The 11,926-nt window shown below is 41.5% G+C and overlaps 1 protein-coding gene across 1 annotated transcript in view; it reads right to left on the bottom strand.

Moving 5' to 3' along the window:
• Nucleotides 1-677: 677 nt before the first annotated feature.
• The window catches only part of kcnh8 (potassium voltage-gated channel, subfamily H (eag-related), member 8), a 55,434-nt gene continuing 44,185 nt past the window's right edge, over nt 678-11,926 (bottom strand). The window contains exons 11-16 of the mRNA XM_075449933.1: nt 11,506-11,720; nt 9,544-9,582; nt 8,197-8,477; nt 7,053-7,168; nt 6,780-6,859; nt 678-2,733 (exon numbers count right to left, since the gene is read on the bottom strand). Of these exons, the coding sequence (XP_075306048.1) occupies nt 2,137-2,733; nt 6,780-6,859; nt 7,053-7,168; nt 8,197-8,477; nt 9,544-9,582; nt 11,506-11,720 (1,328 nt within the window). The 3' untranslated portion in view covers nt 678-2,136. The remainder of the gene's footprint in view (nt 2,734-6,779; nt 6,860-7,052; nt 7,169-8,196; nt 8,478-9,543; nt 9,583-11,505; nt 11,721-11,926) is intronic.

The raw sequence follows: 11,926 nt of genomic DNA, 5'->3' as shown, positions 1-11,926 counted from the left end.
GCTTTTGCGCACTGCTGTAGATATACTGACAAATGTATTTACACACACACACTCACATGGTTTCCCTGGTATCCAAAGTATCGAACTGAGATATATCAGACACTCCCCTCAGACATTTCCTAACAGAGACAAAAACACAAATGCACTAGAGCTACAGCTCACCAGGTGAGAGCAGCTGGACCTCTGACAGGTGTGTCAGTGTTATCCCCAGCACGCATACTGACTCAGTTTTCATCCCCCTGCTTTCGTCACCACTGGAACATCGCGGTGGCCGCACTTTTAACTCAAATGAACCATAGCCGCAGCTACAAAAGGCAAACACACACACAAGCACGCAAAACAAATACAGAGCACTATTACAAACAGAACAAGCAACAGCTGCTTTGTATGAGAGAGATCTGGCTGTTGAGTTCAGGAGCAGCTCTGCAAATCAGTGGCAAAAGAATGGAGCAGCCACAGACAAATGGTTATATAAAACAGCACGTACAGTAGAACAAAATGCTTCACAAATCCTAACCCAGCAAAAAGGGCATCTTCCATGCTAAAGGCAAAATCCTGCTTCTGTTATGCTCGATGATGTTTGTTTTAGAAAACAAGGAGGGAAACAAAGGAGGGATTCCATGGATATGTTGGCCCCAAATTAGCTCAGTATCTGTCAGCACAAAAAACACGCCACATAACAGTCATGTTTGTTGTTTATTAGCATATCATTTTTCGTATCTAATAAATATCAAAAAGGAAAAGAGAAGTTTGATTACAGTACATTCCATTTGCAGTAAAAGCAGAGTGAAACCTATTCAAAAGAGAATAGGAGGTCTGTTGGGTGAGAGTTTATAAGCTTTTCTCTGGTTTAAGATTGCATTGGCTGACACCAGCAAACTTCCTTTTCGGCTGCATTGTTTACAGCCTACCTTACAGCACAGCACTCTTTTTAAGGTAAAAAAAAGATACATTTTAAGTATTGATACATTCATAGAAATATAAAAGCATTTTATTTCCCCATTGTGCTTTTATATGGAAATATTGCCTTTACTCTGAACAGCTGAGAGAGTAGATCTCAGAGCTGGTTACCCTGGGTGATGATCGGGAATATAGCTTACAATGCAAGTCACGAACCAATTTATTATTGGTAATATTTGCTCCAGGCCACTTTTTAAACAGGGGTGACAATCTGGTACCTAAAATAACCATGTTTCTTTAAACTGAAATGATATCCAATAAATATGCATCAGTAAATGCCAGGTTCAGCCTTTAAAATATTGAACGACATTTTTTGTTTTCTTCTTCTTAAATAGATAGGTAAATGGCAAGCTGGATCTCCACAGGGTGACATGCTGCATGTTAATGTGTGTCTACAGGCACTACTCAAAAGGCTCAGAATGGCATGCAGAGAGAAAAAGGAGAAGGGGGGAAGAGGTGTATGAAGAGAAACACTGGAAAAGAGAGATGGAGGGGGAGAAAGAGTCCCTGTGCTCAGTGTGACAGACGACAGCAGGGGTTGTGTTGCCTGAGGCATAACATGCCCCACCACCACCACCTCCATTGCCAGTTTCCTCCATCGTTCACCCTTTCTCCCCGCGGACCCGACAGCAAAGAGCACAATACGTCCCATCTCTCTCCTCACACTGTCCCGTGCTCTCACTTCAACCGGTCACGCACTTTTCCTCGCTATGCAGAGCATGTGACATGGGTTGAGTGAACAAGAAAAGAAGGGTTAAATGGCAGAAGAAGAGGAGTGGAGGAAAGGAGAGCACAGAAACTCCCCTCTCCTGCAGCGTTTCTATCCAAACCTCCATTATGTTGGAGTCCTGTTCTATAAAGGATCCTCAAGGTGGAGGGGGAAGGGATTGGAGGTGCGCCCTACCCATAGAGCTACCACCCATTTTACCACCTCTAAATACCATCTAATACCACTAGGTTTCTATAAGCCATAAAGCTAATACACCTAAACCATCTGTACTTGTTTTCATGCAAGTGGATTTTTAAAAGCGTGCCTTTAAAACAAGCAGAAATGTTAGTTGTTTTCCCATAGACGTCTTCCAGTGAGACTGAGTCTGATATTTAGTTCAGGAGTATATCCAAAAACTGTGCAGGAAAAAGTTCTGTATACTGCAGGAAAGTTCTGACGGAGGTCTGCTACAAACCCTGGGTTTCGGAGTGGTTGAACCTCCCATGTCCAGTTTGTGGAGAGCACCCAGGGCTCTGACGAGGGCCCTCCTCTCCTCGGTCCCGTGGAGGAGAGGAGGGTACCTTTGAGCTGATGGAGCTCGAAGCCCCATCTGTGTTGCGCAAAAAATCTGGTGAGCTGGGGGATGACGAAGGCAGAGGAGGCTCTGAAATGACGGAGGACAGTTGTAGTTGAATGGCTGATGTGTCAGTAGTTGAAGATGGAGTTGAGCTAGTGATGGGAGGATGCCCTGACTGAAGGTTCTGTGGTCTGTGTGTTAGGGAGCCCGTGTGGCACATCACAGTATGCTGCTGGGAGATTGTGAGAGACGAGGAGGGCAATTGCATGGGTGGGTCTGTCCAGGTGGAGGCAACCTTAGAGGGGGATGGTATAAGATAAGACTGAGGGGAGGTGGGAGGGTGCAGGTGTGTGTGGTGTGCTGGGGAGTAGTGCACAGGACAAACCACTGCAGTTTGTGGAACTGATGGCATGAGGCTCTCCATGAATTGGGCCATTCTCTTCATGATCTGCCCAAGGTCGGCCACTTCCCTCCGGAGGGTGCTCACCTGAAAATGAAAAAGCACAATTTGTCATCGTTGACTTTAAAAGGGAAAAATCCGCCTCCATCCAAAAACATGTGTGGCATAAACAATGCTAAGCATAAGAGTGGATATAAAAAAGATGTTCCTCTTGTATTTTTGTTGTTAACATTACTGACAATAATTCTGGTCAACATTCTTCTGCCACCACCTTTGAATACATTTTATGTCATACAGCAGTTTTCTTTATTAGAGACTATATTGTCCATTCATCTATAGTAAAAAAAAAAAATTATATTGATTATTTTGATAAGCACTTTAATTTTGCTCCTCACTATTTCTTTTCTTTACATCATAACTTTAGTTATAAATGGTAAAGTCTCACAGCTACTGTTTCTCGTTAAAAACCTTCAAATGATGAAATACGGGGTGAAAAAATGGGGTGTTTGACACCAGAGTAATTTCTGACCATTATTTGTCATTTACAGCATGGAATCGTAATGTGGTTGCATCTGTTTAGAAGTTTTTTATTACAATTTAACTTTGTTTGGCTGCACTGTCAACACATTTAATCTCTGAAACTCCAGCTGCCAAAAACGTTTCGGCTATGGAGGTAAACCACAATCATTGCTACTGGGATGACACAGATGTTGCCAAGTTCATCAAGACGAGTTTCTTAGGGTTTAAAAATTTGAATGAACAAACTGAATCGAAAAACAACTTTAAACCAGTAAGTTGTCTTAGCCAATGCAGTTGTGTTAATGTGGGTTCAGTGCTTGAATGCAAACGCACAAATGTTGTGTTTATTGTAGTACAATATTCAACCCAATCAAAAAAAAAACATACAGAAATATATAATTTCATTTAGGGAAAACAATTTTTCTTTAAATCAACCTAAACAGAAATGATGAGTTTTTTTTAAAGTTTTTTTTTATAGTCCTTTAGAGCAGTTCAGCACACTTTAAATGCACAATCTCCAAAAACATCTGCAAAAAAATCCAAGTTCATTATTCATACCTGTGAGACAACATTTGACCTATGACCTTTATTCTTATGCATTTTACATCTGTAATAAAGTAACTGTTAAGGAGATTTAAAGGGCCACAGGATTTACAGAGCAATGATAAGAAATTGTTTTTTTTTTCAGGTCAGTAATTTTGCGTACAAGTATGCCTCCACACTGCTGTTTTGCAAGTAACATCAAACTGCTACAATTGACCATTACACTGAAGAGGCAGCTGGTGATTAGTTGCTCTCTGCATGTGACATGTCCACTGAGGGCACGGCCATGCTGCCCTACCGATGTGCCATCTGGTTCTGCCCGTCAGATTACTCATGACCATTAATCTGTCCGGTGACGCTCATCAGTGCAATTGGATGCACATCAGCCCTCAGCAGGGCCCACAACTTCAGGTGGGAGGTGACCCAGTCATTGTGTGGATATGTCAAGAGGTGATCAGCCTGAGCTTTAAGTATATTGTGATCATGACTGACCAAGTCAGGCTGGGAGCTTCCGTTTCTTATCTCATTTTCATGAACATACATTTCAAGGTACACTCACTAATCATTGGTGCATATGCACATTTGAAAACATGTTATTCAGAATTTTTTTCAAACAACATCTTTAGTATCTCATCATACTTTTAATAGAGGAAGAATGTTCAGTCCGCTTCTTTCACTGTTCCCCCGTTTCTCCCTCCTACAAAAGCCTTGGTCTAAACTGGCTCTGATAAAAATAGAAATGCTGAGAGTGGCAGGACAGTCCAATCTGACACGCTGTCAACATGATTTTTGGACTCTCACATTTGAGTCAACCATCATGCTCAGAAAAGGCAGCAGTAATGGATGACTAGAACTAACTCACTGTAGCTACAGGTACATGTTGAAAAAAAACTCAAAGAAACCCCCCCCCCCCCCACCTATATAAGTGTATTGGGAGTAAATATGATGCAGGTACTCAGCTGTTTGGGGCATCATTGATGTGGCTGTATGAATGTACACCACACAATTGTGGATGCTGGCTTTTTACTTTGTGCTCCTAACTCACCTAAAGGTCTTTTGGGGCCTATGTCTCATCTTCAGCAATATGCATTGCTAGCATCAAATTCAAAACAAGGTAATTTGGTGGTTAGCTTGGAAAATGAATGGATGATTCCTCTCATTGCTGATGGTAATCATAAGAGCTGGAATAAGGGCAACTGGACTTCTTTTCCCCTCTCACTGCACTGAGATCTTGATGGTTTACTAAGCAATTTGAGTGTTAATACAGTAAACAGAAGTGCAATGTTGTTTTTTTTGTGTGTGTGTCTTCCTTTGATTTGGTGTGACACACAGTTTAGGAGAATATTTACATTTTGTCATTCAAATTTGGGTCTTACACAATAACTTTGTCGTAACTGAGCTTCACTGTCCCGCAGCTTTCCAGGTCAAAAGAATTAAAAAAAATAAAAGCTTCAAGTCGATGTCCAGATTTGGTTTGAAGTATATGTCATATTAGACTGCTCATTAACAAAAGTGGGTCACTACTGCTGAGCATGCATGTCTGTGTTTCATGTGTTCCCTCTTCCTGTAATTGTAAGTAGGATGACTGCTGAGACACTCCTCCGACTGTCCCAGCTGCCCCGTGTAGCTGTATGTTATGATTTCCTCGACATACAGAGGTCAAGCTTCTCTTCAGTCCTATTAATACCTTACTCATCTCCCACTGGAATTACCTTTCACATGCACACTCAGCTTCAAGTGAAAGGTATGATTCATTTGGCGGCTCAATAAAGTGTTTGCGCTTTCATGTGGTCAGATTTGTTTCAGATGTGCTATATATCATGTTGAAAGTTTAAATGTGTCTTTTTCCTTTACAGAGGTACTGCTGCATGTGAACCACAAACAAACAAACAAAACAAAAGAGGAAACTGCTCCAGAAAACATCTGTGGCATCAGTCTTCTTGTTTATAACCAGGGGTGTTTAGTTTGGCAGTCTGCATGTTGCAGCACACTGTATGCACCACAGAACATGCATTGTCCTCATTTGTCGTGTTGTTTTTGGGCGTTTGTGTGTGAGTGCGTGTTTGCGCAGGGTGCAGATATGGCTCAAATCAAACACCCCTTTTCATCTCCTGCAGTGATCAGGGTGGTTGGCTCCAAGTGTGGATTAATAACCAAAACACCATGCTGAGGGACTTCCTGTCAAACATCGGTAACCCACAGAGACAGACAGAGCACAACAAAGAGAGAATGTGTTTAGGTGTGAATGTGATGTGCCTTTGTCTTTTCCCCTCCTGTCTTTCATATCTTTTCTTTTCTTGCTTCAGTGGCAAAAATGCAGGAGGCTTTATCTCTAGATATCTTTTTCTTTCGCTCCATATTTTCTTTTCTCCTTGTGTCTCTTTTCCTCTGTGGAATAGTCATCTCATTCCGTAACACACACTGAGGCTTAGCAGGAGGAGGCGGACACTCCTCCTCACCTGCCAAAAGTCTAATGTCAATTTAGCCACCCGCCAATCAAACCATAGGGTGCAATGCAAGAGCATGTGTGTACATGTGTGAACAGAATATTTCAAGCTGCACCATAAACCAATGAAACTTAAAACATTTGCTTTTTATAGACTACAACAAATAATGCACAGAACATCTATGGCATACCAATGAAATTAATAATTTGAATGAAAGAACACTGTCTTTAGATGAAGAATCCAAAAGCTTAGCTATTGTTTTGTTGTCGTTTTTTAGTTAATTGCTTCTCTCAATACTTTTATCTGTCTTGCGCCCATCATGCTGATGCAGCCATATGGCTTGTGCTTACTTGAGCCCACCTGTTTGTCTCTCTGTCTCACCACCAAAACACATAGTTACATTTCCATCCCTTCAGAGGATATTATAAGGGCTCATTTTCATTTCCAAAGTACTTACTTCCCCACTCACTTATTCCTAAACCTGACCTTAAACCAAGCTGTCTTTTTTTTTTTTTTTTCGCTTTAGTCAGTTTTATGACTTACAATATGGGGAAAAACACATGTGACACACACACATATACTATGGCATGCATATACACACTGCACACACAGAGAGAATCCCACCTGCTGGTCGATGTGTCGCAGTTGTCCCCTGGTCTCCTCTGCTTTAGCTGCTAATTCTGCTGTGCTGATTGGCAGCATGCCTGTGACAAATCAGACAAAGTAAAAAGTTCATCCCCAAAGTTACTGCATGAAGACTGATTTGAAATACTGTAGGCATTCAGGTGTGTTAATAAGCCTCATTATTCTAAAGCATTGCAGGGTTTAGGATGGGAACATTTTTCACAGGGACTTCACAGGGAGTGTGAGGAATATTGTGCTTCATGATGAGAGGACCTGTGGTGGATGCTGAGGCACTGGTTGCTTCACTGACAGGACACCCTCGGCTGGTAGAGAAAGAAAAGGTCAGGGAACTCTCTGTCCCCTCACTGTCTTCAGTACCATCTACTATCCTGCAGAGACACAAATGTTGGCGTGTAAATAATGTATAATGCCATTAAAAATTCTATATTGATTGATAACGGAGTCATGTTCATCATACAGCATTTCTGCTGATGGAAGTTTGTTTTTAAAGAGAACCCGGACATTTTGGAAACGCTGTATCTGGGTTTGAGGGGTTTCTTTGAATTGTCCTGTACTATATGCGGTGCCAACAGAAAATTTCAAGACCCTCAACATTTTAAGTTTAAAACGCTTTCTAAAATACTACATATGTCTAATCGGTTTACACAGTGATTGCTGGGAAGAAAAACAGGTGTCCCCGCAAGACGTGTTATAGGCAGTTGTGAGTCTGAGCTATTTGGCCACAACAGTCAGTACATCCAGGAGTAATAGTGAAGCATCCAAGAATACTGCATCAACTTTTTCATGGTGGCAGCGACATTATCCTCTGGGGCTGTTTTGTTTATCTTTTCTGACATAAACATTTGCAGTAAAATCCCTCTGAACCAGAAAGAAAAAGAAATCACTGAAAGTCCAATATTTGCAGTGATATTTTTGTCCATGATATAGGTCCATAAGTGTCATATCAGAGTGGAAATGAAAAATTTGAGGCCAGAGCTACCACACAATTGCTTTTCTAAGCATAAAGCATAAGCATTTTTTTTTTCCAAATCTCTTTGAGTTTTTGCAGACAGTACAGAAAGAAAAAAGACATAATTTTCCCATTGCGTCGAAGCGTCTGCTTTAAAGTGAAGTTCAAAGTAAGAAAAAAAAAAAAGAAAGGGGACAGCACAAAAAGAGAACCCCAACATAACTATCCCTCCCAACAACCCATGTCAGATGTAGTCACAGAAAACAACCTTAGTTATTATACAGCATATGGCAAGCATAAGCATATTTGACTGGACAATAAAATGTTTCCACAGTCATGATTCAACACTATTTTGTTCCAAAGAATGACAAAAATAGACAATTTTAGATAGACACAGACACACTGGCTTGTACGGTCACAAAGACAAATCAGTTGTTATACACTCACCTGGGGCTGAGGTTGAAAGAGTCTAAAGTGGTGAGGCTAATTTCCTGAATCTTCCTCTGAGACCTGCTGGAGCTCTGAGTCATGGTCTTGTGGCCAGGTTGGCACGGTGAAGATTTCCCACCAGCGTCCCTGAGGTTCGCTGCTCGGTTCTGCTCTGCCACCAGAGATACAGACACGGCCTCATCATGTTCCTCCTCTTCTGAATGCCCCCCGTGTTCCTCCAGGGCCTCAATGAGGGGCAGCTGACCCTGAACCACCCGCCCATTCGTTCTCACTCCTGACTGGGGGAAAAAAAATGCCATCAAATATCAATCACCTGTTATTTCTAGGCAGTTTGAAATACAATCTTTGAGCATGAATACAAAGAAAGCCTTTGGAGATAACATAAGAATGACAAAAGGAGAGGTGTGCCATAGAGCGGAGGTAAATTTAACATCCTTTTATCAAAAATGTGAGTCATCTTAGGCATGACTCCTCTTGTGTATATTGTCATTTTCTGTTTCACACTAAATGTCACCATTACTTTTTCTATTGCTCCTTCTAAAGATGCAGTGGCTGCATCAACACAGTGACTCTGACAGACATGATGGCTGTTTTCTGTACACCAAAATAAACTAATGACTTGTAAGTGCAAGAGGCAGCCAACTCAGCTGGATTTAGGAGTTCACTTTGCCTCACATGAACTGAACAGTAGAACAGTAGAAACACAATTCAACTGTGACACACGTCTTAATAAACACAGGGACCCCTGTGTAGTTGTCAAAGCGCAGCAGTGGTGTCTTGTTTAACTGCAGGGTATCGATCAACCGTAAGATGATGACTCATTCTTGTAATAACAGCAATAAGATCCACATGCACCTATTGATCAGTGCCTGCTGGCCTATGACCCATCTGTCGCAGACAAAAATACCACCACTGTGAGGTTAATGGCACTTAAAGATGAATTGATTCAGTTGTAAAATATCTGAGCAGCTTGACAGCATGTAGAGCCTGTCATCGTCCTCCATTCGGCTGCTGCCATAGTTTAACGGCCGCAACTCATTTAGTGAATAATTGATCTTTTTTCATCTCCCAACTTCCCAACCAAAATTGAGTCTAAAAGAGTGATAGTGTCTGTTTTCGGTGATAGAGGTCCTCTGCAGAGCCACCATGCAGACGTTTCATGGAAAAGAAACTCGTATTTGTACGTTAAAATTACTTTGAGTTTCATTATTAGATTTTTTTTTTTTTTTAAAGTGAGCTGACTAACCTGTAATGGATGGGTATCAACACATGGGACATTTCTAAAGATGGTGGCACTTTTAGACTGTAAACAATCATTCAGAGATAGTGGCTGCAATTTGGTACCTGAGTCTCTTGAGTTGCTGTTGGCAGTCTGACCTTAATCTGAAAGTAAGTGGGAGAAGAAATACACAGTAAATCAACTGTAGGAAGGAGCAATCCACATGCTGTCTTTCTTTTCTCAGCTTCATTTTACAAAGGAGCAATTTCACAAGGCTCTATGGGTGTATTCCTTTTTTTTTTGGGAAAGTTAGCACAGTGATAATGAATAACTGCAGTGCTCACGATGAGGCAATAATGGAAAATTACTCACCCTGATATACCGGTACTATCATGGTGTGTTTTTATAGAGCACAATGATAGCGAATGAGCTAACTCAATATCTCAGCCCAAACACCTTTCCATCCTCAGCTGCCTTCACCAGTCTTCATTTAAACTCCAATCAGTCCTGAGATTTTGGCTGCCCCTCTGCACATCACCCCCATCTAAAAGCCCTGCGGCGTGTGTGTGTGTGTGGGTGTGAGAACCTGTGGTCTTTGTGTAAGTGAGGCAGAAACACCTAACTAATTACAGCGGCAAAGCCTCTCCAAGTGCTCCGGTTATTTTTGTCCTCTGTCTTGCTCATTCACAAGCAGACACACTTTTTTCGGACGTTGCACTGGCCTGTTTTTATTGTGGACCGCCTACCCCAAACCAGGACCATAACATTTACTATAACAAATTGATGCCCAACACTATCATGGCCTAAACTTGAATCACGCCTTAGTTCTGACCTTAACATGGACCCCATAGATGACATTTGCATCATAAGAACTGGGCAAGGTTGGTCTTTTGTTTTTACCAGATAAGGTCCCAATAAAGTTAAATAAAAAAGGAGTACACACACTCACAAACCCACTTTCTATGTTTCAAAGCTTTTTTCCCCTCTTTCTTCCTTCCACCGCAACAAAAGTCAATTTCTTGCCCCCAAAAACACATTTTTTTGTCTTCTTTCCTAACTTATCAGTCATTCTCACACTTTTTTATTGTCATACTACGACTCCTTATTGAGAGAAATTAGCAAGTACAAATTAATCGTTACGTTTGCACTGTGGGTGCTGTGGGTTATACAAACACAGGCTTCATTAATTTTGGAGATTTTGAAAGCAGATGTACAAGTTAATGCTACTAAAGTTTTACCATGAACATTGACATTTTAAGCCCAAACATTTCTAATTGAACTGTTATTTCTTTATTTCTTTTCACAATCAGCCCCAAATGGATGTTTCCTCCCCATCTAACTCTATCCATAATATGGATGGGGAATATAAAACATAGGTTAAAGCTTGGCTTAACCTGAGTGGAAACCACTTGGCCGGTGTGTACGTCTATATGGGTAATAAACTGGATGAAAAATTGGTCAATATTAATTACCCGTACTGGTTATATTGTGCCCTGTGATGGACTGGCAACCTGTCCAGGGTGAACCCCGCCTCTCGCCTGATGACTGCTGGGATACTCCAGCCCCCCCTCGACCCGACTGACAGATTAAGCGGGTATAGAAAGTTGATGGATGGATGGATGGATGGATGGATGGATGGGTGGATGGATGGATGGATGGTTATATTGTGGTCCATGGGCACCAAATGGGAATTGTCCCTAAACGGGTATCTTATCTGGGCATCCATCTGCACACTTGGGTAAATCACCTGGGTTCCTTCTGTTGGTTGAGTTGGATCACTCACGCATGCATGGGCTTGTATTGGGCAACAAAAATGGGGCCTATTTGGGTTGAACACACTGAGCACCCAGTGTAAACCTGCATAAATCCCAAATGAGCAATTAACATTGGGCCAGTAATGGAATCCCATGACAGTCCTATAAGGGACAAATTTTTCAGACCATTTCATGCCCACACAGACCACACATACACACAAAGAAAAAAGAAAGCAAATGTTGACCTGGTTTACAAAAACTGTTGCTCAGTTTTGGATTAATTCTTTGGAGAATTCAATTTTTAGGCTCTAAAAACCACTTCGATAGACTCACATGTGTCTCATGTCCCTCCCTCAGGTTGTAGGTGAGGTCCTGCTGGATGTCCTGGACAAAACGGTGAGAGTACTCAGGGTAGAGGTCCAACACCTCGTAGAGCCCTTTCAGGTTGACACACTGCAGGTCACAGTAGGTCAGGGCTTTCACATCTGCGTTGGTTTTTATCACCCGGTCATCTAAGGACAGGTTTGCTCCGATCAGGTCACCTTTACCTGCTCAGAGAGAAAAACTCTTTGTCTTACCTAGGAAATATTATACCATAATATAGGACACAAAATGAAAAGTGGAATAAAATGTCATGGAAATAACATTTAAAAACATTTATGAAAGATCTGTTAGCCCTGAATATGGGACCAACATATGTTTGTTCATCCACTAAATACTGAATGAAAGTGAAGTTTGCCCGTCAGTAGTGGAT

Source organism: Odontesthes bonariensis, chromosome 18, assembly GCF_027942865.1.
Source record: "Odontesthes bonariensis isolate fOdoBon6 chromosome 18, fOdoBon6.hap1, whole genome shotgun sequence".
NCBI classification, from domain to species: Eukaryota; Metazoa; Chordata; class Actinopteri; order Atheriniformes; family Atherinopsidae; genus Odontesthes; species Odontesthes bonariensis.
Note: the sequence above shows the minus strand (reverse complement) of the source record. Positions and strands in the feature narration are given on the sequence as shown.